This window comes from Triturus cristatus, chromosome 5_2 (genome assembly GCF_964204655.1).
Source record: "Triturus cristatus chromosome 5_2, aTriCri1.1, whole genome shotgun sequence".
In the NCBI taxonomy this organism is placed as follows: domain Eukaryota; kingdom Metazoa; phylum Chordata; class Amphibia; order Caudata; family Salamandridae; genus Triturus; species Triturus cristatus.
Genome location: NC_140588.1, coordinates 429245341 through 429272837, shown reverse-complemented (window position 1 = coordinate 429272837; position 27497 = coordinate 429245341). Strand labels below are relative to the sequence as shown.

General features: G+C 45.0%; 1 protein-coding gene across 1 annotated transcript in view; it reads right to left on the bottom strand.

Annotated features, from left to right (window-relative positions):
• The window catches only part of RAMP3 (receptor activity modifying protein 3), a 1003044-nt gene that overhangs the window by 676321 nt on the left and 299226 nt on the right, over positions 1 to 27497 (bottom strand). The window contains exon 2 of the mRNA XM_085607369.1: positions 5512 to 5541. Coding sequence (XP_085463495.1) covers positions 5512 to 5541 — 30 coding nt within the window. The remainder of the gene's footprint in view (positions 1 to 5511; positions 5542 to 27497) is intronic.

The window sequence follows — 27497 nt, the reverse complement described above, 5'->3', positions numbered from 1 at the left end:
CACATATAATTGTGAGTCAAACTTTAATTGTGAGCCCAAACATTGCCATCCTTTCTAACATTATAATTGGATTTCATTAAAAAATTTCTCAACATTACTTTTTTGACGAATAAACATTTTGGACACATTGACAGAGCGTGAATAGCAGTTTCCTGCACGGTACAACAAAAGCAACATATGCATTCTTCTTTTGGGGCATTCTTCCAAGATCCATCCACCACCAACACGGGAAATTGATGGAATTTAAAAAATATAAACAACTCACATGAGGGAAAAGGTACATGATTCAGATATTTTGGAAGAACGCCCAGAGAACAATTACCTAGACAAAATAATCAACTTTAGTCTTAACTTTTGAACCATCATAGCCAAAGCTGTTCTTATCAATGATGCTTACTTTCTATATTTGTTTGACTTAAAATGCCATTTTCACTAGAAATAAAACTGGATGAAAATCCACTGATAACTTTATAATCAAACACATTTTATCTAGACTGGAAATGAAAAGATGGTTCAGATTCGATATCTCAGTCTAAACCTTAAGCTAACACTGCAGAGTATTTGAAAAAATAACAATGATATAATGCTACATTTTAACAAAAGTGACAGGATTTAAATTTTAGCTCCATTCGGTACAGTTCAACCCTCAAAGCCGGGACATGGGTTCACAGTCTAAGTGCTCAGATTATATTTAAAATGTTGATCTCATTTACATGCAATTTTGGGGCATACCTATCTCACAGCTACATCCCGAAAATGAAGAACAGATTTTGTCATAGCAAAGCCATAAATAATTGCAATGTGATCAGCCTATGTAGGAACTATGAAAATTCACAATGTTCTCAGTACAAGATAGAGGCAACCATTTATTTATTTATTTATTTATTTTTTAATGCATATTTTAGCCTAGACTGGAGGTGAACATTACACCCAAATAAGTAAATACTGGGGCATCTTCCCACTGGGGGACTACAACTACCCAATTATACTTCAATTAAGATATACCGTATAGAATAAGGCTGCCTTTATTAAAGTCATTTTGACAAATTTGCAGAAGTGTATGCGGCAAAAGCATTAATATGTCTATGTAGATGCATTTAAGATACAGAAAAAAGAGAGTAGGGCCTGTAAAAGGTGGAATTAGTAATAGTAGGTTCCCTACATTCGGTTGGTGCAAAATGAGCATATCACGTCAGTCCTTCTAAAAATTTGTTGGTAAATGTGTGTTTCTAATTCTTGCCCTGTTTAAGCACACCTCATTGCATGTCCTTGATTAAAGAGTTAGATTAGCCTAAACAAATCCAAAGTTTTTCTCCACATAAGATATTGATTTGCAGTGTCAGATATTCTGCTGAAATTGACAAAACACCCATACAATTGGGCTCTGATTCTGAAAATAAATGTGTGATCCAGCGTTGTTAGTTTACAACATTTTGACTTACTAAATATGCCCTTTCAAAGTCTATTTCAAAATGGATGAAAAAGATCTAGCTATTTTACTGAGTCACATAGATTCACAGGGACCTCCAAGATGGGTTACTTTAAACTTCTGCGCCTAGATTCAGGAATACATCAGTAAAAGGAAGAAGCAGTGAGAAGATATCCGTTTAAATACTTTTTTCTTTTGTCTTTATCTGGATGGAAATACCTAAATCTGTGTAATTTAGTAATTTACAAATTCATTTTTTCTGACGAATAAATAAAGGAACACAAACTACAGTTCCCAGGAGTCCCTGAGCTCTCATGAGGCTTGGAGATGACAGTGGCTAGCTTGGATTGTTAAGTATGACTTCCCACTTGGCTCACAGCATCATTGGTGCTACAGAATGGAGTTACTATGTTGGTGCAGCCAGGTTCCTTGCGACATCAGTTGTTGGTTCATGTTGGAGGACCAATATCATCCAAAACAGTTTACTGAAAAGGCATCCATACCACAGAGATGTATTCTGGAAGCCAAATCATTTGGGAAAGTAAACATTGAACCATTCCATGACTTACACTTATGTAGTCAAAGGCTACAAAAGGGAATTAGTTTGCAAAGAAACATAAATAATTCTATCACTGCAGAATTAGTGATAATGGTATTTATATCTAATTTAAGGTACAAGTGATGTTCAGCAAGTGGTACTTGTGTTATCAAGACTAGGAAGCAGAGATTACTAACAGATGTTAATTACAAATTGAAAAATAAGCTATTCAATATCAGAACCACACATTTGTATGATATAGGAAAGTCATCTTTTTTGCCCTGATCACCCCCATTTCTTGACTGACACTGGTGGTTACCAACTCTGAATGTGCCCTGGGCTCTGCTAACTAGTCCGAGGGCCAGTACTCTGTTTAAAAGGTACATGGTAATTAGTGTAATTAGAATTGGTTCAGACAACCTATCTGTAAGTCCCTAGCATATAGTAGGGCATGTAGGTTTAAATACCCCAGTGGACATACTGCACTTCAGTGTGCACTGCTGTGGTGTCTGGTGCTATTTTGTAGCCAGCCCTGCCTTGCAGGGTGGTTTTAAAATAAAACTGTGTCCAAATTTGACTTTCGAATTAAAAGTGCTTTCAAAGTCTAAAACTACCTTTTTATTACATATAAGTCACCCCTAAGGTCTGCCCTGGGTGTCCCAAGGGTATCGTGCCTTGTTATAATAAGAAGGGACATTCTAAAGTGTTTTATATGCCCTGGTGAGGGAGAAACAGCCAAAGTCATTTTTCCTTGTGGTTGTGCTGCTAGCTCTGCAGGCTAAAATCAAAAGGCTTTAATAAACTTTAATAAAGTCTAACATTTGACAGAAGTGAGCTAGTAACATAGTTGAAAGTATCAAAATAATAGTTACAATACATCCCTCAACTTGACAAGGTCTGATTTATTATAACTATTGCAGGAAAGGAGTTTTAAGAAATGGCTTTCCTGAAGTTACCTAAAACAGCCCCGTAGCAGCCTCTTCTGATTGGCCAGCCGTTGACAGACTAAGACATGCTGCTCCTTGATTAGGTGTTAAGAGGCCTGGGGTTGAAACAAAACAGCCATTTGGTGGAAAGGAAGTTGGTTCCTGAATAAGCCAGGGACAGGAAGGGTGCTGGAGAGATAAACTGTTCTTCAAAGGGAGAAGCCCCGGAGTCACAGGAACCAGGCCAGCCCCCACTTCATTGATTCCAGCCAGATAGGAACCCTCTAATTAGATTAGGAGAATGCTGAAAAGGGAGTGTAGCGAACAGTTAGCCACACCTATGGGTTGGGTTAGCCAGACCTGCTCTCCAGGAGAGCTTTTCCTCCAATTTGAGTTTTGCTGAGATATGCATTCTGGGACATAAATATGCCACACTTTCCAGGAAGTTGGCATGGCAGAGGGGGGCAACTTGAACCTCATTGGTTGGGGTATCCCTACTCTTACCAGCACAGAATGGGAAATAAATATAGAAGAGCTGCAAGAGCACCTCTGATCCCTGCCTGAAAACATCTGGAGAAGGACTGCCCTGCTGGACCCTTGGACTGCACAAGAGATAATTCCACTTAGAAGGACTGCACCTGCTGCACTGAAAAGGCTCCACCAAAAAAGGACTTTGCCTGTCCTGAAGGATACGGAATGGATTCCCCTAGCAGCAACAAGTAGAAAAGTGCTGGAAGAAGCTACCTGCAACATTCAATTCAAGGACAACTCCAGCTGACCAGATTCACCTGGATTTTACTAGACTGACTACGTGCATTGTGAGTTAGATTCCCAAACTCCAAGAGGCAAACCCGAGCTTCTGAACCCTTGACTGGTGCCGTGGACCCTTTCTGACCCTCAAGGACCCATTCCGAAGAAGATCTGAAATTTTGGGAACTTTTTGCCAACTTTTGTGATAATGCTCCATGAGAAGACCGGCATCGGTGATGGGAAACAAGCCGGCAGCGTTGAACCTCAAACTCGAACTTACAGCTCAGGTTTGCCCTGCTAAAAACTCAAAAAATCCTCACAGTCAACAACAAAGACAAAGACCCCCAGGACTCCCCAAGGCATCACACTGCCGCAAGCCAGCTTGTCAAATCAAAATCCGGATCTGAGTACCAGATTGCTCGACGCTCAGAGAAAAAGCTCCCAAAAAGTGACTATGTCAAAAGGTAAAAACTTGACTGGCCTCGACCTCTCATCGTGTCCAACCCACACTCAATTTGCCTGAAACTTTGACTTTATCTCTGTTTAGTGCCACCAGATAGCCGCAGTTGACGCTTTACACTTTTTGGCACTAGAAAGCACATTTTTTATTTAAACCTTAAAAATTACTATCTCCGATTCCCTACATTGGATTTTTGTCACTTTGGTGTCATTTTAAAGATAATTGTTTTTTCTATTTTTATAAATTAGTTTTACATTTTCATTGTGTTGTGTATTTTACAAATTTACTGTTGGGTGATATTAAATGCTCCTGTCTCCTAAGTTGAGTCTGACTGCCCGTCTGCCAAGTTACCAAGAGTTGAGCAAGGTTAATTTTTTGAGACTTGACTGGACCCTATTTGTGATTGTGGTGTTACTACTAGTTGTAGTTACCTACCTGCACCTACTAATAAACCACTTTCCAACATATGGAGCTAGAGGTAGTGTTTTGTGTTTTGGAAAATAGTATTACTCTTTCCCTTTTTCTAGCAAATCTTCTGCACTCTGCTGATCCACTGACAATAAAGCAATTGACAAGATGAGGAATGTAACTCCTAAAGTGTGGTCAAATAAAAACAAGGACTGGGTGTGGCAAGAAGTCTATATGATGCCCATTATTTACCCAGCTACACCAGTGCATAACATTTATCACTTTCGCCTGGGCCACAATACTTTTTTTATAGTAAACAATGCTTTTAAGGTAGTAATTTGTACATTTAGTCCTGCATTCATGGTAAACTTAAAAGCTGAAATATTACATAAGAATGATAAATTGCACTTTGTGAAAGGGAGTTCTCAATGTATGGTTGCCTCTGAGGGACATGCAGGTCTTAAGGTATGTATGTAGGCGCACTTAAGCTGGTGGTATGGAGGATACTGCTGGCCTGACACACTGCCTCAATGGGCCAATCACACAATGCAGAAGTGGTCACCTGCACTTGAAATACTTCTCTGTTGTCATTGCCTAGCTGCTGTTCTGCACTCTGTAGCTATGGTAGCAGGGACACTAAACAGTACCCATAGAATCAACAAGGAAAATATGGATTATTAATATATACTTTCTTTAATAATAATGTCAAGAACTGTAGCAGTATGAGGCAATGATAAGAACTTAAATTACATTGCAAGGGCATATGACATTTGTCCAAAAATTGTATGTTAACATGCATTTTAAACAGTGGGCATAGTGGTTTTTGCAGTATGATCACAGGCTGACAAATATTGCCCCAATCAACACTTCGGATCAATTATTATACACCACAAGCTATGTACTTGCTCATGTGACGTATTTAAGCATTTTCCTTGTTTTACCATTTAAAAAATAAAAGGTGTTTGTTCCATTGCGGTGTGACATGAAAAAAAACTCTCACCTGGAATTCCTGTTGTCACAAGACCACTGACTGAAAAAAACACAGAAAACATGTATTAGAATTATTTTATAACTGATAGCTTTTCACATATCATAAGACAATCCATATTTACAGTGCATTGTTTTGAAGATTTTTGTATTTTATAGTGAATGAAGAATTTCTAAAATAACCAATAGATTTTTTAAAACACCCAGTAATTTTCATTTTTGCAATTACTTCCGGGTTAAGGTCAAAGGGCCCGATTCACAGAACTAACTTAAGACAAAATCCTAAACTTACTACTTTTGGTATTCACAGAAGGAATTTAGTAGTAGTAAAGTTAGGATTTTGTCTTAAGTCTGTCTTAAGTCTGGCCTAAGTTTGTCTTAAGTCTGTCTTAAGTTTGTCTTAAGTCTGTCTTAAGTCTGTCTTAAGTTTGTCTTAAGTCTGTCTTATGTCTGTCTTAAGTCTGTCCTACTACTTTTGGTATTCACATTTAGCAGTAGTAAAGTTAGGATTTTGTCTTAAGTTTGACTTAAGATAGACTAATGACAGACTTAAGACAGTCTTAAGACAAACTTAGGTCAAACTTAGGACAGACTTAAGACAGACTTAAGACAGACTTAAGACAGACTTAAGACAGACTTAGGACAGACTTAGGACAGACTTAGGACAGACTTAGGACAGACTTAGGACAGACTTAAGACAGACTTAAGACAAAATCCTGACTTTACTAGTACTAAATGCCTCCTGTGAATACCAAAAGTAGTAAGTTTAGGATTTTGTCTTAAGTTAGTTCTGTGAATCGGGCCCAGTGAAAAGAGGCAGTCAATCAAGCTGTTGCATAAGCCAGGAATGACGACAGCTAGGAGATTTTGCGGCAGAGGAGGCAACTACTTTCAACGTAGACTTGCCATGCTGTCAACGCGGACATAAGGATAATACAGTTTATTGCTATCTGAGTTGAGCTGCAAGCTTCTCCAACTAGTTGCCACATGCACCTTGAGTCTATGCGTGGAAGGTGTCAAGCCTGATTAATTTAGAGTTTCACAGAGACTTTCCCTTATCCCCTTGGAGACAGTGAGTGCTCTACCTTTCATTGGACTAGATGTGGCAATGTATGGTATGAAGATTAAAAAGGAAGCTGGGAGGAATTGTCTGCAAGAAAGTTCGAAACTGAGGGTGGGTGAAATGTGTGTAATTTGCTTTTTCATAATTAAAAAATAAATTTTGCAAACTTACATGAAAATTATGCAAAATGCAAAACTGGCATCTAGCGCTATATTTTACAGCAAAATATAGAGACCATGCATCCATTTTGAATGCAAGGATGTATTTCCCGCAAGAACAAAAAATCAAAAAAAAAAATCAGAAGTCTTGCAAATGACAGCCATTCACCTTCTGGTAATTCTCATTGTTCCAATGTTCTGGAGCTAAAATCTTGCTGGACTACTAATGCCACATGGATTAATAGCAACATTTTGGGAATTTTGCTTAACAAGTATTATGCGGAATTACCAAGATGACGCCTGCGTAACAGATATTTCGCTCATGCCTAGTTTAAACCTTAGCATGAGGAGACACAAAAGGGTGCAGAGGTAAGGTATGCTTTTGTGAGTGCCAAAACCTCAGCAATAAAGCACTCAATAGTTGAAAAGCTGGAGAGATGCACAGGCCCTGGTATAAGGGCTCGCAAACACGAAGTGAGAAGAGAGATGTATGTGACGGAACAGAGACCCTTTCATTGGTCTACAATGAAACTGAAGAGAGATGACTCTCAGAGATCCCGAAGTGACTATTTTAAATATCTTGAATTAATAAGTACTGCCCAATAAGAAAAAAACATAAAAATCCACACACTGCAGCTTATGTAGAATTTTCTTTTCTCTATTTTTAGCATCAGACTGAGAAATATGAATGTGCACTTTCACTTTTACTTCTGTAGATTTTAGGTTTTCCCTGAAAATATTTCCCTTCTGACTTATAGATTTTCACATATTTTCGATGATGCTTGCTTCTCTTATTAGTCAAGAACGCAGTGGCGGCTAACCGCTAAGGCCGAGAAGTGTCGTCCCACTAATTTTTAGCAGTGAAATAAAGGGAAATAAAATGATAATAACTTGTGTTATTATCACTTGATTGTGTCCTACTTCCAGCAGCTTTGTGTGAGAGGGCGGGGGCAGGGGATGAGTGGTAGCACCCTCCTAAGTGAGCAGTAACTGTTTAGCCGGCCCTCTCAGGCTGGCCAAACAGTCATGCGCACTTCGCATGTTCTCCATGCAGGCTGCATTACAGCCTGGGTGGAGAACATGCTCAGGCTCCCAGTCAGGGTCTGAGCACCGAAACACGACGCTCAGATCAATCACAACCACAACGCTGCTAAGGCAGCATTGTGATTGGCTGACTGGGAGCCTAGGTGTGCTTCCTGTTCAGGCCAGCGAGGGGGGACTACGGAGGAGAGACGCGGCAAGGAAGCAGCGAGAAGGTACACTTTTTATTTTCATTTTCATTTTTAATACCCGCTTCCCCCACGTCCCCTTCCGTCCCCCCTCCCAGCCACCGCCTCCCTACCTCCGATCCTTGCTGGCGCCGCTGCAAGAACGGCACAATTCTTAAGAATCTTCATGGATGTCAATTAGGAGAGGCTGGGGGTAGATTCAAATTATATGGGTGTATCCAAGTACCTTGCTTCACACTGAATGAAACTCTCATGTAATGTCTTGAGGTTTGTGTAGCTAAAACCTCCATTTTATAATAATGTTTTCAGTACAGATTGAAATAAGATAACAAAATATCTGCATAAGCTGCCAGTTAAACGGTAGGTTAAATATGATGTCTATATCATTCCACTTCTTGATCTTCGCCTAGCCAATAGGCAAACAGAAGGCTATTTAAGGATTAAATGTGTGACAAGGGATCAAGCCTATGACGTCATACATATTGGCATCTAGAAGGGTCTCCCAAGTCACAACACATTTTGGCTGCATAAAAACAATAGAAAGGCATGTTTAAAAATATATTCTAGACCATTACAGTTTCTTTACGGCGTAACGTCTGTTGTGCATTTATTTCACAGAAACAGAGCCTTAAATGAACCGTTATAAATGCTTCGCGTGACACTTTCTGATAAAAACGAAGGGAACAATTACAAAACACTGATGTTGTCAGCAACTCCTCTAAATCTGATATTATTTTAAACAAAGGATTTTACCGAGTTTTCCCAGATGTCTTTCATAGCACAGCAGCTCACACTTTCCAAACTTCTCTTTGTGATATATGTGTAACAGATGCAGCCAGGATTCTTGGAATATGCCGACTCTTCCTTATCAGAAATGATATACAATATACAGAGCTGGAAAAGGGTGGCTGTAAGTGGTGTATCCCATGTTGACTGGTGTTGTATTGCATTGTGTTGTGTTGTATGGAGTTGTAATGCTTCAGAAAGATTTATACAGCGCATTTATGCCAGGAAAAGGGCCTGGCGCTGCTTTTCGCAGTCTTTCTAAATGGTCCCTTGCTTTCAATTATATGCGGTGCAGTAGATACAAAGTAAAGCTATTTTCAAAAATCAAGAATGGTTGTTTTACCAAGGTGGCTATTTTTATAACCAAATATTCTAAGCAGGTACCGTTTATTCTTCAAATGTAGGTGTGCAACGTCTGAGCATACTGCTGCCACGATGGAAGTGAGTGCTTGAGCCCAACTTTCCATTAGCTTCTGGAATGCGTGACAAGAGAGAGACTGATGTGGCTTCTGACATATGTGACAAGAGAGAGGCTGATGGGGCTTCTGACATACGTGACAAGAGAGAGGCTGATGTGGCTTCTGGCATGCGTGATGAGAGTCGGATGTGACTTCTGGCATGCGTGACAAGAGAGAGTCAGATGTGGCCTCTAGCGTGTGCGACCTGAGATGTGAGTCGGCAAATTAGGGCCTTCCGAATTGCGGCAGAGGTGATTTCTGACAAGGACTGTTCAAGAAGTCCTCCTAGGTCTCTTGCCGCAGCAGGTGCTGAAGCTGCGAGAGACTGGTTGTTCACAAGATGGGGGCTCAGGTTGCAAGACACTTTGAGGAGCCTGTGATCAACCAGAATTGTGAGGTCAGGTCAAGTATCTCTGCCTCTTCTGGAACTGGTCAATGTTCTACCAGGTACCTCTTCTGCCCTGGGTCCAGTGCTACAGATTTAAGATGGCACCCATATTGCCTTCTTTCCTGTGGCCGCAAAAGTGATTGCACCTTCCCTTTGGTGAGGAGATGTTTCAGGGCCAAAGAGTTCTTTGAGCCATCCTTGCATGCCAGAGGATCAGTGATCCTGGAAGTGGAGAGTCAGATTTGCAAGCACTGGAGAGCTCAGAGGAGGCCACTGGGGTCTTACTGTTGTGCTCCTCCCTGCTCTTCTGGTGGATGGTTCCTAGTATTTGTCCTTGTCTTTCATATTTTCATTAAATGGCTGTGGGAGGACTGGGCCAATTGGATCGGACATTTTCATCATCAAATCCATAATGCTTCTTGAAAGCTAGTGGCTACGGATGTGTGTGGAGTTGAAAGCCGTAAAATTGAGCTCTCATGGACTTTCAAGCAACCCATCATGGTAAGAGTGAAATGAGACTCTGTCCTAATGTTATCCGGAGAGTGGATCCTTGTGTTCCCTGGTAGAGAGGTCAATCCCTCTTGGCTAGCTTATCTGTATATTCACTCGCCTGCATTTTTGTAAAATCTGCTGTGCAGAAATGGGGCAACACTTTCACAACTTCCATGTCAGGTCAGCGCAAATCTGTGAAGAGACAAATGCTCAACTCGCTGTGGAACCAAGAGGAAGGACACTCAGTCCTGTCTCAGGAAGATTTTGGGATGAACTGATGCAAAGGAAGTGGGGGAAGGCGAGATGAGTGCACCAACCACAGAGGACAGGGTGCACCGCCGAGGAGAACCCATGAAGGATCTTGTCAACTGCCTTCCATCCTCAAAGAATGACATTGAAAACAAGATTCCCTCAGAAGTATATTCTGCTATGAAATTGGTAAAGCAACCTAGAACATTAAAACTGGACAAAAATAAAACTAAATCTCAAATGCTAAAACAGAAAGTACAGCGAAATTGACATCCTTAAGATGCACTAGGGAGTCTACCAAAAGGAATGGCCTATCAGAAACCATTTACACATTCCAGGCTGGGGAGATAACAACTTTACACCTCCTCTTCCCTTTGCCCAGCTAGATATTGTTTACTCGATTAGAGTGTAAAACCCAACATGAGACATTAGGTAAGCACATTTGTCCAGAAAATGTAAATATCAATTTATTCAATCCCCGACAAAATATAAATGAACTAATTAGTCTTTTGTAAATCAAAAACCGAAACAAAGATTTGAAATTCAATCCAAATGGCAAAATGGGTTTTCTGACCCTTACCAAATCGTAGTTCAGAAATGTGGAAGAAGCAGGTAGGGAGTGCTCCTTCCAAATTGCTAGTTGGTATGGTGTATATCAATATTTGGCAACCACAATTCAGGTCACAAACTATTGATCAGTTACTAACTCCCAAGCTGAGATGGTTACAACTTTGCAAAGAGGAATGGTTTTCCAAAGGAGAATCCAGGTGGCAGTTTTGGGGGAGAAAGCAGTGGTCCAAGGAACTGATTGTTTTTGTTTTTAAAATCAGCCTCAGTTCCTTTAAGAATCTTTGGCTGTTTAAATAAAAAGAAAGAAAAAAATCAATTTTATATACAATCACGGGGATGAATGTCAGCTGTCACTTGCAGGCCATTATGCCTGTGATTGTAGCCAATCTCAGGGTGTTATAAAACGCCATCTGAATATTAATTAGGCAGGTCGTCCTTCAACCCGGTGCAATTCTCTATCTTTTCTTGCTGATCTGTTAGGTCACAGGCCAGGTGACCAAATCTGATTCTATTTGCAAAAAAGTTGGCGCGCATATTGCAGTCGTTTTTAGGTTATCAAGTCTTAGTATATATGACCTTAAATGTATTAGTACCTGCTATGTTAAAGCTTAGGCATGTCTAGGGGTGAACAGAATAGTTGAACTGTTCCTTAGAAAGAAAGGACCAATTGACACCACCACACGTATCTAAGTTACTCAGCACAGTTATAATCAATTGTTTTCTTACTTAAGACTTTTGTGGTCACTTCATTTAGTTGATTTGCATAACACGTTTATCCAAACTGACTCAGAACGTAGGGCTAGTTGAATCGGTTGGTCAGTAAAATCTAAATGTGCTGGTAAAAGAAATAGCATTAGCAGAATCTAAGCATTACAACTAAACTAGTGTGCATATTTTAGTATACAGTCAATCGCAGCTTAAGGTTTTTAGCTCCTCTCTCTGTTGGCTTAGCTGAACTTTAATGACAGCTGATGTTCACGGATGTAGCTTCAAAGGGATGTAATGAGTGGGACACCTTCCTAACAATTACAGTCTTGGCCTGTTAGTGACTGTCAGATCAGACTGCAACAACAGTGGCATCAAGTTACTGTTGCTGCAGACTGGGTAATGGTGGAAAAGCCAACATACTAACAGGTAGAGTCGAGCCAGAACTGAACCACGGGTCGACTTAGGCTCTAAAAGCCTGAGCACGAGTCGAACACAAAAATGCTTGGGAAATAAATCATGCAGCAGACATCTCAAATTATGAGAACGTTGCTTTAAAAAAAGTGTATTTCTTTAACATGCGGATGGATTTCTATTTAGCACTTCAGATTATTACACTGCACTGAGGCATTTTTTAAACTAATGGTTTTAAAACATACATTTAGAAATATTCATGCCTCCCCTTCCATGTTGACAAGGCCCCTACTGAAATCAGAGACAAGTCAGTTGTCATGTGTAGCTCTTGTATGGCCAATATCCTTATAATAGAGGGAGCAAATTATAGATCCCCGAATGTCTAAAAGCAGCTCAGGTCTCACCCATTCTTAAAAAACCTGATGCGGACAGAACTGACCTCAACAACTTTCGTCCCATCTCCAACATCCCTACTCTGGCTAAGCTCCTAGAAAAATGTGTGCAATCACAACTCTGTTCGCACATTGAGTCTTTCAATCTCTTGGATCAACATCAATCTGGTTTTGGGAGTGGTCACAGTACCGAATCGGTGCTCCTTCTCATCATGGATGACATCCTAAAAATGTTAGACCATAATGAATCCTGCTTACTAATCCTCCTTGATCTTTCCTCAGCATTTGACACAGTTAATCACGATAACCTCTTAGCCATTTTGGAACACAGGATGGGCCTTTCTGGTCTGGTATTGGAATGGTTTTCTTCCTTCCTTCACAATAGATTCCAAAGAGTTAAGGTGAATCAAACCTTATCCAAACCATCTACAGTCTCCATGGGGGTCCCGCAAGGGTCTGCACTTTCTCCCATGCTCTTTAATATTTTTCTGCAGCCGCTAGCGAACGCTATAAAATCCATGAACATTCTTTTCCATATGTATGCGGATGACACGCAACTCTACCTGAAGATCAATTCCTCTGAAGATCTCATTTCACTCAGTTCCTCCTTGATGATTACCCAAAACTGGCTAACTGAGAACCATCTCCTGCTCAACACCGCCAAAACAGAATTCCTTCTCATGTCCCCTCCTAAGCACACCCCCAAGATCGAACTCTGGATGAAGCACCTCACTACCTTCAACTGCTCCCCTCTTATCATCGGCTCAGCTAAATCTCTTGGAATCACCCTAGACTCACACTTGAACATGAAGAAAAATATTAGTAAGATGTGTAAGGGTGCTAACCACCAAATGAGGATTCTTAGAAACCTAAAACTATTCCTCCTTCAAGAGGACTTCAAGCAGGTGGTTCAAGCGCTTGTCCTGCTGAGGCTAGTCTATGGTAGCACGACACTCTGTGGCCTCCACAAATATTCCTCTGCCCCACTCAGGGCTTCGTTGAATGCAGCTGCCAGACTGATCACTGATACAAAAAGAAATTATCACATATACCCAGCCCTAAATTCTCTAAAGTTGTTACTCGAAACAAGTATACAACTAAAGATTGCTTGTTTGACGCACAAAGCCCTCCACTTCAAAACTCCTGGTTACCTGGCTCAAAAACTAGAACTATCATAAGGGGGCAGACCATCAAGAAGTGCAAATTCTCTACTACTGAAACCTCAGACCTTTCGCAAAAAGAGAACGAGGCTCAGAGCTTTCTCTGGCTTGGCACCGAAGTTCTGGGACTCTCTCCCACCGGAAATCCGCAGAATCCCTTACACAACTGCTTTCAAACATGAAGTAAAAGTAATCCTAATGAACAAGTTCCTGCCTTAAATGACCATGGTTTGTCTGTTTTCTAAATGTCCTTTGATTTCTCTTTTGTTTTATTGGCCTCACAACTGTAATGCCCAGGATTGTCTGCCTTACCCTACTAAGTAATGTGTGTTCGCATCCTTGTACATTCTTTTAGTTCATTATGCTATCCTCTCTTACCCCCTCTGCAATGTTCCCCTTTACCTTGTTCTTCCTTTCCATTATTGTTAAGCGCTCTGATGCCCTTCGGGGTCTTGTTCGTGCTATACAAAACTATTTAAAAAAATAAATAAATATAGTCCTAAGAGTTATTGATACAATACATTCCCAAACTCACATATTTTAAAGAACTCTCATTTGTGATATTGAAGAAATAGGAACCTCTATGAAATAAAATATGTGCATAGGCTCACACAGTTTGTTCAAGCAGGGAAGCAAGGATTGACACCATTTCTTCTGGTTTCAGATTGTGCAATTCAGCTACTGCATGGGTATCTCTTTCTCTCACCCATTCTACATCAAAGGTCACTGCCTCATTAATTCTTAGCGCATGAGGTTAGAAAGTGAGGCAGGCAGACTCCACAAGAGGACCTCGAGATGAGCCGGAGCACGGCATCTGGCTTGAGATTTCAGTAGCTCACCCACCTCGATGACTAAGCCTGGGATTGCAGAGTGGCCTACAGAGATGTGTGTGCAGCGCAGGCAGGGTTAAGGGCATATATCTGATTGGGCCCCTGCCATCACTCACTCCACATCAGTTTGCCATCTGTGGAGTTTGAAGTGGGTCGGGTTCTTTCAGGTACAATTAAATACTTTGAAATGGATCCTGATCGGGTCTTAAATTCATGTTCTTAACAGGAATGCTTGAATTCCCAACGACAGCTGTTGAAAGTCTCAAGGCAATCCTTAACAGCGATACAGTCCCTGTTCACATTACATTTTAACTTCATGTTGCACTCCCTAGGAGTATTATTCTCATTTGTTGTGTTGCTGTAGTTTTTTCATGCAACATATGACTCTTTCATATGAATTAAGTCGCTTTTAGGCGTTGGATGAGTTCCAGCTGTGAGTGAATGTTCATGATGGGACAGAGTGGGAGCTCAAGACAATTCTTAAGATAGTGTGAATTTCTCACAGTGCCTGTCAGTGTGCCATAGAGATGCTTATTGGGAAATCTCAGCCCCATACCCCCTAACATGAATGACTATGGTACACAATTGCTGATGCAGTTTGGCGAGTAAAAAGTAGAAGTGCTGAAAGAAGTTTGCACCAACAAACACTGAACATTACAACGTTGCTGATATGCATATTTTATTGAAAAAACTCCTCACTGAAGTTGAAAACACAAGGTTATCTTTCAGAAACTCGGAAGCAAATCTTAAATCTACAAATAGGAGGCACTGAGGAAAGCATGGAAAGCTATGAAGTTGAAACCAAGGAAAACTAAAAAGCACAAAACGAAACTTTGGGTAAAACATTCAGAGGCGGAGCTAGAGCTGTGCCATAGAAAACGGAGGTTGAAAGGGATCCCAGAGGTATGCGTAAAAAACAGAAGAGCACCTTTAAAGTCATTTCCGATTGTATTTTCGTCAGGGTGTGCTTTGTGATGTTGCCTAGATGAGCTACGCCTATTACATGTTGAAGAGAATTCCTCCTTCCATGGACAGATCTTGCTACAACTTGCTTAAGTAACTGTTAGACGTTAATACCTGTAGTGTTGGCGCAACGGACCAAACCATTGCCCGAGGGTCCGTGTGTGTGTGTCAGGGTCACACCCCCCTTCAGCGTGGCCGTAGTTGGGTCAGCCCGACGTCCCCACGGACGGCACGCATGTACCTCAATAAAAAGCCCAGGGCGCTGGGCGTGGCAGGCATTCCACTGACCACTAGCATCACACACGTGTGCCCCTGCGTTTCATTCCTAGGCCCTAGGCACAACTTTACACTGGCGACGAGGTGGTCTCGCCACCCCATTGCGCGATCTCGAACCCACGCTCTTGCCCAAGGAGCGGTTTGCACCACCTGCAGCTGGCCTGGCCCCCGCGCTCCCTCTGGCCCCTGGACGCCCTGCGAGGTCCCCCCTGCTGGCCTCACCTGTTTGGCTGTGCTCCCCGGGCCCCGACGACTGCCTCCTCCCTCTCCGGCAGCCTGCCTCTCCTGCGGAGCCTGCGCGGAACGCTGGGACCCGCCTGCCAAGTCTCACGCATCTCGCGTGCAACACGCGGCCCGGGCCTGCCATTTCTCACGCATCTCGCGTGAGGCCCGTTTTTGCTGTCGAGAAGGTCCCTGTTCGACTCTGCCTACTCCCCAGCGGCCCCTGGCCCCCAGCACGGCCTACCTGCCCACGGACGACGCCTGGACGGTTGGTGGGCCTCCCTGAAGAGAGCTAGTGACGCCCCCCGCAGCCATCCTCGGCGACCATGGCCAACGTTCTTCCCCTGGAGCCCTTCGAAGTCACCGGCACCCCACCGTCTCAAGCCGCACGGTGGAAGAAGTGGGTGGAACGCCTGGAGAACTACTTCGTGGCGGCGGACATCGCGGTTGTGCGGAGGCGTGCCATGCTGCTACACCTTGGAGGTGAGGCGATCCATGACATTTCAAAAGACGTGGTGGAAGGTGGGCCGCCCATGACGTACGCCACGCTGCGTGACGCTATCACGGCGTATTTTGAGCCGTTCGCAAGCGCTGACTATGAACGATTCCTGCTCCGCCAGGCCCGCCAACTCCCAGAAGAGTCGGTGGACGTCTTCTATGCCAGGTTGAAAAAGCTAGCCAGCACGTGCACTCTCCCTGATGCGGACGACGAGATCCGCGCACAGTTCATCCAAGGCTGCGCATCGTCCAAACTCCGCGAAAGGGTGTTGGAGGCGGACAACATGCCCATGCGCGACATCCTTACGCTAGGGCGCTCAAAGGAACTGTCCAAGGCCAGAGCCGCGCACATGGAGCCAAAGCCGGCGGTCGCAATCAAAACGGAGCCGGTGTGCGCCCTCCAAACGGAGGTGGCCGACACTCGCCCGAAGCAACCCCAGCGGAGAAACCCGAGACCAGTCCAGCCGTCCCCCGGCCGAGCCTGTGTGTGGTGTGGAGGAGTGACACCGCACCGAGGAGCATGCCCGGCCCAAGGCAAAATCTGCAGCGCATGTGGCAAAGCCAACCATTTTGCGAGTGTGTGCCTGTCATCGTCAAGAAAGAAGCAAGGAGGCCCGCCTGGGAGGGTAAGACAGCTGGTACCACTACCCAGCCCCTCCACCAGCAGCGACATGGACGACAACGACGAGGCGGATGTAGCCTCTGTGCATGTCGTGCGGATGCTCAACACCCTGGCAGCGACGCCTTCGACAGGACCCATGTGCACAATCACTGTACAGGACCAGGCCGTAGCTGCTCTGATCGACACCGGTGCGTCAATCAACCTGATGGCTGCCAGCGTATACCGGACGCTGAGGAGCGCACCGCCACTCCATCCAACGAGGGTGCAAGTATATGCCTACGGCACTCATCGGCCCCTACGCCTGTGTGGGGCCTTCAGGACGGATCTGTCCCACGACACCACTCGGCTGCAAACCAAAGTATACGTGTCGCAGGAAGGTACGGGATTCCTGCTTGGGTGCCGCACAGCCCAAGACCTGGGCCTGATCCACTTTGCACTCACCGTCCAAACCCGCAACTTGGACCACCTGGTGCAGGAACATGTGGCCCTGTTTGAAGGGATCGGGTGTCTCAAAGGACCTGCCATACAACTCCACATCGACAGGACAGTCGCCCCGGTGGCCCTCCAGCACCGACGCATTGCGTTTCACCTACGGCCCAAGGTGGAAGCAGAACTACGGACACTCGAGCAGGCAAGAATCATCGAAAGGGTGAGTGGACCCACCCCATGGGTGTCACCCATCGTAGTAGCCAAGAAGCCGAAACAGCCGGATGCAGTGCGGATCTGCGTTGACATGCGCATCCCCAACCTGGCCATCAGGCACGAGCGCCACCTGACGCCGACCATAGACGACATAGTCGGAGAGCTATCGGGCTCAAAGTGGTTCTCCAAAATGGACCTGAGATCGGGATATCACCAGATCCCCTTGCACCCGGACTCCCGCCCCATTACCACCTTCTCCACGCACGCAGGCCTCTGGCGCTACACCCGGCTCAACTTTGGGATATCGAGCGCAGCGGAGGTGTTACAGAACATTATCCAGAACGTCCTGCAAGGGCTGGACGGCGTCTTAAACGTCAGTGACGACATTCTAGTCCACGCCCCAACCCTGGACGAACATATCCGACGCCTCCGAGCAGTGTTTTCCCGGCTTCAGGAGCGAGGCCTAACTCTCCACAGGGACAAATGCGATTTTCTGCGTAAAGACATCAGCTTCTTCGGATACCGATTCTCCGACCAAGGAATAGGCCCGGATCCGGATAAAGTCAAGGACATCCACGCGGCCCCTGCGCCTACCTCCGTGACGGCTGTCCGCAGTTTTCTTGGGATGGTCACCTACTGCGGGAGGTTCATCAGAGACCTGTCCGACCTCACTGGGCCCCTCCGCGACCTCACCAAAGCCTCCGCCACCTGGGAGTGGGGCCCGGCACAGCAAGAGTCGTTCCAGAAAACCAAGGAGGCGCTCTCAGCCGACACGACCTTGGCGTATTTCGATCCTCGGCTCGAGTCACAACTCCTAGTGGACGCCAGCCCGACGGGCCTAGGGGCCGTGCTAGCCCAGCAGCAGAGGTGTGGAGAGTGGGCCCCCGCCGCGTACGCAAGCAGAACCCTCACGCCGACGGAGCAGCGGTACTCGCAGATCGAGAAGGAGGCTATCGCCATCCTGTGGGGGTGCCGCCACTTCCACATTTACCTGTATGGACACCCGTTCGTGGTGCTCACAGATCACAAACCCCTGGTCCCGCTGTTTCAAGGCTCCTCGTCACGCCCTCCCCCGCGGATAGAGAAATGGGTACTCCAGCTTCAAGAATTCCAATTCACAGTGGAGTATCGACCAGGCGCCCGAAACCCAGCCGACTTCCTGTCCAGGCATGCCCACCCGGCTACGGACGTGGAAGCCACGGAGGCTGCAGCCACAGAGGAGTATGTCCGGATGATTGTGGAAAGGTCCCGACCCCTGCCGATGTCACTGGAGGAAGTAGCGCTAGCTACCAAAGAGGACGACTGTCTCCAGATGGCTATCCGAGCGGTCGCGTCAGGAAACTGGAAGCCGCTCCAAAGTCCGTCGTCTTTTCGCACGCCAGAGGCTCAAGCATCACTGAAGGCGCTCCACCTCGTCAGGAACGAACTGTCGGTGTCCCCTGAAGGCTGTCTCCTGAGAGGCCCCCGCCTAGTGCTGCCTAGCAGCCTCACCCAACAAGCCGCCCTCCTGGCGCATGGCGCCCACCAAGGCATCGTCAAGTCAAAAAACCGTCTCAGGTGCAAGCTCTGGTTCCCGGGACTTGACAAGATGATAGAGGACACGGTCCAGCGGTGCCCGGTGTGTTTGGCGACCAGCCTACCCGACCCCCCAGCACCCGTAATCACTGAAGAGGGCCCTACATCACCCTGGGTACGAGCCAGTGCCGACTTCGGCAGCTTACCTGGAGGACGATACATGCTAGTAGTGGTAGACGATTACTCGCGGTACCCAGAGGTTGAGATCCTTCCCTCAACAGCCGCAACGGAGGTGATCCCCAAGCTGGAGAAGATCATGGCCACCCATGGACTCGTAGGTGAGCTGCGCACGGACAATGGTCCACCATTCAACGGCGCTGAGTTGGCCGAGTACCTGCAGTCCCACCGCATCAAGCACCGACGCATAACCCCGAGGTGGTCGCAAGCAAACGGAGAGGTTGAGAGACTGATGAGGACTCTAAACAAAACTATTCAGATCGCCCTAGCAGATGGCCTAAACGTGGAGCTAGCTCTCTACCAATTCCTGCGCGAGTACAGGCTGACGCCTCACTGCACCACAGGGGTCCCTCCGAGCCGCCTGTGTCTGGGCCGAGCAATCCGGGACACCATCCCGCACCACCCCGTGTGGGAGTCGTCACCAAACCCACCCAACCGCTCCACGGAAAACCGAACAAAGACTAACCAGGAAGCCTCCCGGAAGAGGAGAGCAGCTGACAGTACAATCCAAGTCGGCGACCGGGTGCTAGTGAAGGACCGCCACCCCGGGGGAAAGTTCCGCCTGCCCTTCGAGCTAGCCCCGTGGACTGTCACCAACGTCAAAGGGACCCTGATCACAGCAATCAGGGGCGGTGAAGAAGTCACTAGAAATGTATCGTTCTTCAAGAGGGTCCCGCATGAAGTGGAGGAAGACTTTCCGGAGATAGAAGACTACTACCCAACGCCTTCTCCCGGCCCTCGGAATCCCACGGGAGCTGAGGAGCCACGCGTGGCGGAGAGTGCCGGAACGGGTTCTTCCACGCAAACCGGGAGAGAAGAAGTGCCACATGGAATGCAAAGACGCCCGGACACGGTGGAAGCGGACAGTTCAGAGGACATGTTTCTCACCCCACCGGACGGGCGCAGCCAGAGCAAATACCATCTACGCCCGTGCCCGCGACCATCCCAGAGGTATCGAGACTTTGTGGCCCGCTGTCAACCACTGGAGTGATGGGAGGCTGCACCTCCACCAAAGCCAAGTAAGACTGTTCCATTTGTTTTCCCTCATGAGACTCTTAGAGACTGTTAAAACTGTTGGGTCGCGCTAGGCGGCCTGTTTGTTTGTTTTTCATTCCTGTAGTGTTGCCGCAACGGACCAAACCATTGCCCGAGGGTCCGTGTGTGTGTGTCAGGGTAACACCCCCCTTCAGCGTGGCCGTAGTTGGGTCAGCCCGACGTCCCCACGGACGGCACGCATGTACCTCAATAAAAAGCCCAGGGCGCTGGGCGTGGCAGGCATTCCACTGACCACTAGCATCACACATTTGTGCCCCTGCGTTTCATTCCTAGGCCCTAGGCACAACTTTACAATACCCAGCCATGTGAATATAAGTTCATTACATTATGTATCTCAGAAAAAGGAAGGGTTGTAAAAACGACGTTCATTTTATCTTATTCAAAGGATGACAGGTGATTTTCACATAAAATTACGTTTGTGGCTGATGGGTCTCTATTTATCTTAAGGGCAAAGTACTTCAACTTTAATGTTGAAGTTCAATCAATTTTAAATGTCTTTTACAAATAAATGCATGCCTCTTCTAAATTATCATTTGCTAGGACGTTCCTGTTTTTGATTTATTTTCTGTTGTTGTGGTCATGTTTCATGTGTTGTCGCCTCACGAGGGTGCGTTCACTCTACTTTAATCATTATTTGTAAATAAGTCGCCAGTTCGACATGTCCCTCATCTGAGCACTTCCATCCACTGACATTTGTTAAACAAGACACAAGTGGTGCTCTCTGGCATTTGACTTAACTTCTTCATCTGCTGTGTGGCCTTTCCTAGCCGCTAGACCTCCCTTTCCTGGTGTAGCAGGCTGTCTATTGTTGAAATGATGGAGAAATCAGAGTGACAATGGGGGTTATCCATAACTCCCTGGGACAGATTTACAAGCCCCCTGAGCCACCAACAAAAAGTGATGTACTGGTGGCGCATGTTATTGCTCCATATTTACAAGGACAGGAAAAGCCACCCTGCGTGGCTTTTCCTGTCCTTGTAAATATGGCCCCTTTACACGCAGCACTTTGCGTGAGAGGGACTTTCCATGGGTGTTCCTACACAACACCCATGGAACAAAGACACGTTTCCAGATTTACGAGGAATCGTAAATCTGTAAATGCATCTGATAGCTACACCACCCTACGGGTGGCGTAGAGAGGCGCAACGAGGAGAAATGTCTTCATTTCTCCTGGTTTTTAGGTCTCACCTGAGCCAGCGCATGCGCTGCACTGCGAGACATTTAGTAGGTGGGTTTTGAAAGTGCTACCCCACGCTTTGGCTGGTCTAGCGCTTGCGTTCACGCGAGCGTGCACGCGGGTAGCCGCTATCTGTCTTTCATGGGTCATTAAGTGCATCGCGATCACAATCACTTTCACTTTCGCAGCTTATAGGCTGCCATCTGGGTTTCTGTAATGGCTCATTAAGCCTTACAGCGCATGAATCCCCTCACCTACCCCCTCCCTTCTCCCACTCCCTCCTCGTCAGCTTCTCTTATTACAAGCTTCCCGCATCGCGCGGCAAATGCTTGTTTTTATTTCCCGCGCTTTCCCCTCTGCCTCCGCCCGATCACTTTCACTTTCGCGGCTTGGCCATGTGTCTCGTCTTCCCCTCATTTAATGAGTTCTGCAACGGTCCTCTTTCCTTGAGCGGCTGTCCGGGGATTAGACTGTCTGCCTCTACGTCATACATCATACTTTATCTTATCTACGCTCGTCCCCATCAGGCTGGCTGGGTGCAACCAGTTTACTCTTTGATGTGTGTCTAACTCTGACACTCTCTTACCCCGTGTGTCGGTGTGCTCGATGTACAGCTCTTTCCGGTGGCTTTTCCAGCACCCTTGGTTGCAATCATTTGTTTAAAAGCTGTATAATATGAGCGAGCCACAGACTTCATTCGAAATAAATCCGCTCTCGCAGTTCCCTGGCTGGCAGGCACGACTACTGCTTCCTTTCCAGATCGTCTGTGTCGTTAGTGCACCGCCTTGGTGGGTTACTCGCCCTGTGCTCACCTCATGGTGGGCTGTTGCGATGCTGCCAGCATTCCTCTGCTGCCTTCACGTGCTCTGAAACATTGCCCCCCCTTCCCATGTCTGCTTCCTGGGTTCTCTACTTTTATGTCGCCGGTTACAGCTAACACCCCCTCAGTGTCTGACTCCTTTGCCATCATTCCTAGCCCCTGGGACAAACCATGACCATATCTCTGTACTAATCTGTCTGCTCTAGAGGCTGATAGCTCGATCGACGGATCACCGAGGGGCCTTCCTTGTTTTGCTCCTCATTTTCACATTTCTTAAATGGGAAATATGAGATAATCTGTAACAAAACTGTGTTTATTTTCCTGTGTGTCACCTCTCCTGACAACAACCATAATTACTGAACGAGGTGGGGTTTGGGGGAGGGTGGGAGAGGGTGAGATGGGCGCTGTTGTAATAGTGCACGTTTTTGAAACTTCATCTCATCCCTGCTGTGTAAGTCTCCTCCTTTCAACTGACAACACACCCTGTCTTTCCTTTCCTCTCTGTTACTAACACGTTTATATTTGATTTATACAAACCTTATAAACATCCCTAGGTGACAGGTTCAACATGATCTACTGCATTGCCTCTTTGCATCGCCTATATTATACCTACAGCTGAAACACAAATTCTCTTTCATGATGACGTGTGGAGAATGCAAAGTCCTCTATTAGTTGCTACATTAATAGGAGAACTGAACACAGATGCCACATACTGTTTGTACATCATGATAGGACATTTCAAACTCTTATATGGGTCTCAACTCCGTGCCTAATCCAAATTGGCTAAACACTTATAAGGTCCCAAAGGCGAGACCTATTGGCTATGCCAATGCCTGTTTCCTCTTTCAATGCATGCTGCATTCTACAGCATGCATTGAACGAGGAAAATGCCTGTAGTGATGGTTTTTGTGCAGGAAGGTGCCCCTTCCTGCACAAAAACAATCTCCCCATGAAGTAGGCATCCTTGCACCATGGTCGAACCGTGAACCCTGCGCTCCGAATTCAGCTGCCCTGGCCGCTACACCACACCTAAGAGTGTCTACGGAAAGAGTTTATCTTAATTAGTACCAATTTAACACCCTAGTACAGCAATAAGCAACTGATAGAAGACTAATAAACTTTTGCAAATAACCTTCCGGTACGCATCCTTGCCATATTTTTTGTTACTTTTGATCTGCGTGAGCTAGAATTTTTTTTTTTTTTTTTTATCTGCAGATTATGCAGCAGATGATGGATTATGAGGTAAATGCAGCAAATCCATATGTATGTGAAAATCGGCGCAGAATCACATAATTCCAGTGGCACTGATCATGGCAGAGGTTGCCACCCAGGCGTGTTTGGCTTCGCAGCATGGACTTGGCACCAAGGTATCAAACACCAAACTAATTAGAGCTGAGCTGATCTAGAGATCTCTTGTCTAGTGCTGATGGGTGGCACTACATACCACTGAGGATGCATGAGAGCTTCATCTTGGGCTCCTCACTCTTTTGGATATGCAATACTGTGTGGGACGATCCTTGCAGTAGTCCCATGTTCATTAACCATATTATGAGGCAAGAAACATTAGAGAGTGTGTTAGTCAGGCAGCACCGAGCCAGTGTCGATGGCATATAGTGCAGAAAAAACACCACACATTTCAGGCAGTTATTATAAACAACTTTGATATGTACTAATAGAAAACAATGACCATGGGTAATTTTTAAAATTAGAAATATATTTTTTTCCACAAACAAATTTCAACATGAACCCTGTAAAGCTCTTGTACACCGAAGGCATTTGCTGAATGAGCAAGGGAATGTAGGGGTCCTTTTAAAAAATATATTGGAGGTAGAAACCACCCATGTTTCCCTTGCAGTGGTCAGGTTTTCTTGCTGCTCTGCTCAACCCATGCAGTATGGGGGTGGTCTTGCAAAATGTGCTTTTTGTTCCTAGTCCATCCAGTCCTTCTTCTAACTCAAGAACAAGAGAATGTGGCTTTTGCAGGCCTGTTACTGAAATGCAGAAGTTTCCTTAATTCTTTTTACCAGCTAGAGCTAAAATAAAAAAAAAAACATTCTTGCAAGAAGCTGGAGCCCAAACACATCCTGGCGATATTATAAGTATATATATCTAATCAAAAAAGGAGGGAGGAAGAAGAAGCTGCAATCCATTTGGCTGCCTTGTCGTAATACAAAATATCAAAGGGGACTGGATCACTTGTACCTGAGTAACCAGGGTTCAATGTCCTTGCCGTCTTTCAATAAAAAAACCCTCATTGACGTACAAAGGCCGTGAGGCGGTATATCTTTGTTCTCTGCCTAGTTAAAAACATGACACCATCATCATTGCATTTATTTTTCTCGTATGCTATCCTCCACCAGGAGGAGAAACCACTGGTTATTGCAGTAGTGATCAGTGATGAAAAGTGTAAGGGCTCAAGTGAGGTGAGTTAAAAAAGGACCTTGCATTACCTAAACTGTACCATTATTCAGGTCGGAATGGAGGAAGGTAAAAACAATGTTGTGCCTGGAAAGACAAATTAATAGTCTAACGCACTGGATTATCCATGTGAACAGTTGGCATGTTTCAGCCCCATAAAAGTGCCCGGACGAGTCGGGGGGGGCTTCTTCAGGAACTAAAAATGTGGAGGCTGCGAGTTGTCACAGCCCAGGTTAGTGCGGCATTAGCTCACCAAGTTAAACATAAGTCATAAAGTACCTAAACTGTAAAAAAAGAAACAGAAAGAGAGTTGATTTGATGATGTCTCATTTTGCATTAAAAATACTCTCACAGTAATGTGTGCTGTCTCAATGCTCATGTTATCTAAATAGAGGAGCAATTCTGATGCGAAGTGTGCACTTGGCTAGAATGATGAAAAATGGCAATTCTCTATCCCTGTTTGGTACTAATAATGCTAGGGGTGTCACGGAGTCAACATCCCTGCATATGGAGTAAGTGTCATGTGTCAGTATAGACTCAAACCTTTGTATGTAGTTTAGTTATGATAAAACATAATTGTTAGCATATATCAAGGTAAATAGTTCAAATGAAAACATGTACACAATACATCAGGGGAACGCTGATTCTTCATAATTAATAGCCTGTGTATTATTTATCGTCCCCAGATGAGTCTCAGCATTTTCAGGATACTTGCAAAATTGAAGTGGTTACTCAGCATGACTTGTGCTCGCTCTCCTTACGGTGCCCAGGGTGACGCGGGCACGTTAGGAGCGATCATATTATACTCGCTCAGGAGTGGCCACAGTAGACAGACTTTGGCAAATGTTCTGTTAGTATATGTATCAGATCGATGTTCTGCCTAATACAACTTATGTAACAAGAAATTGGACATTTTTAATCCTGGCATTAAAATTGTTTGAATAGTCGTTTTCTGCACTCATCGAATCACACTGTAAATTGATGGTTTTGTATCATTATCTCAGCAGGTGCTGTCAGGACTTGCTTACAGGACTGATGATAGTTATTTAGTAGTCCATGGGTGTAACTCCTCATTCTGGTATGATGTTATCACCATTGCGGAGGTCATGACTATGACTATGAGTGTGTCAAGCTTGCTCCTGGTTTTTCCTTGGACATGCTCCTGGTGAGGCCCTGTCGTTCTTGGTCCGGCCACGTGACTCCTTTTGTTCTTCCCCTTTGGCTTGTCTGGCCTCTCACTAAAAAAGGAGGTCTTTGCATGTAGTTTGGTCCAATCATTGGTCCCATTGGTGGGGGTCCTTGGAAGTAGGGGCCATCCATCCATGGTAGTTCGGTGTGAATGGTTGGAAGGGGGGGTTGTTGGTCTCCGTACTATGGTGTGCGCCACGTGTTAGGTCTCCAACGTTGTTAGGGGACAGTTGGTCAAGTGCTCTGTAATCGTCCTTGATATAAGGGTGCATTTTCTCCATTGAGAAACGTTTCAAGTCCTTTCCTAACTTCTGTATTTTATTTTGTGTTCTGTACTCTTTTGTCTCATTCATCTCACGGTTGATTTCCTCCACTCTCTTTTTGCATACTGAGATGTGTACCATGCCCTTCATTCGCCTCACTCACTTGTATATTTATTGTTAGTGCTTCTGTGAGTCTTGTTGCAGTTTTTATGATCAGGACGAAGTAGTCTCTGGTACATTTCCATGATATGGCAGACCAGTCCTTACGAAAGGTTATATCATGGAGACCCTGCATATGGAGTAAGTGTTATGTGTCAGTATAGACTCAAACCTTTGTATGTAGTTTAGTTATGATAAAACATAATTGTTAGCATATATCAAGGTAAATAGTTCAAATGAAAACATGTACACAATACATCAGGGGAACGCTGATTCTTCATAATTAATAGCCTGTGTATTATTTATCGTCCCCAGATGAGTCTCAGCATTTTCAGGATACTTGCAAAATTGAAGTGGTTACTCAGCATGACTTGTGCTCGCTCTCCTTACGGTGCCCAGGGTGACGCGGACACGTTAGGAGCGATCATATTATACTCGCTCAGGAGTGGCCACAGTAGACAGACTTTGGCAAATGTTCTGTTAGTATATGTATCAGATCGATGTTCTGCCTAATACAACTTATGTAACAAGAAATTGGACATTTTTAATCCTGGCATTAAAATTGTTTGAATAGTCGTTTTCTGCACTCATCAAATCACACTGTAAATTGATGGTTTTGTATCATTATCTCAGCAGGTGCTGTCAGGACTTGCTTACAGGACTGATGATAGTTATTTAGTAGTCCATGGGAGTAACTCCTCATTCTGGTATGATGTTATCACCATTGCGGAGGTCATGAATTAATATATTCTTTTATTGTGAAAACACTGCAGAGATCATGAATTAAATGTTCTTTTATTCTAAAAACATAACACAGCGGAGGTCATGAATTAGTATGTTCTTGTATTTTAAAAGGCACTGCCATTGTATTCAGTGTGTTTTTCGCAGGTATTTATGGCAGTGGTATCGACGTGCTACTTTTGGGCGGCAGAGAAGACCTTGTGGAGGTGGCTCCTTTATCTAGTAGTTGTGTATCTCGTTATAGGTGGTGAACAAACAGAAATATGATCTAGTTACTACAAGGAGGCTTTCTCAAGTTCAATGTATTC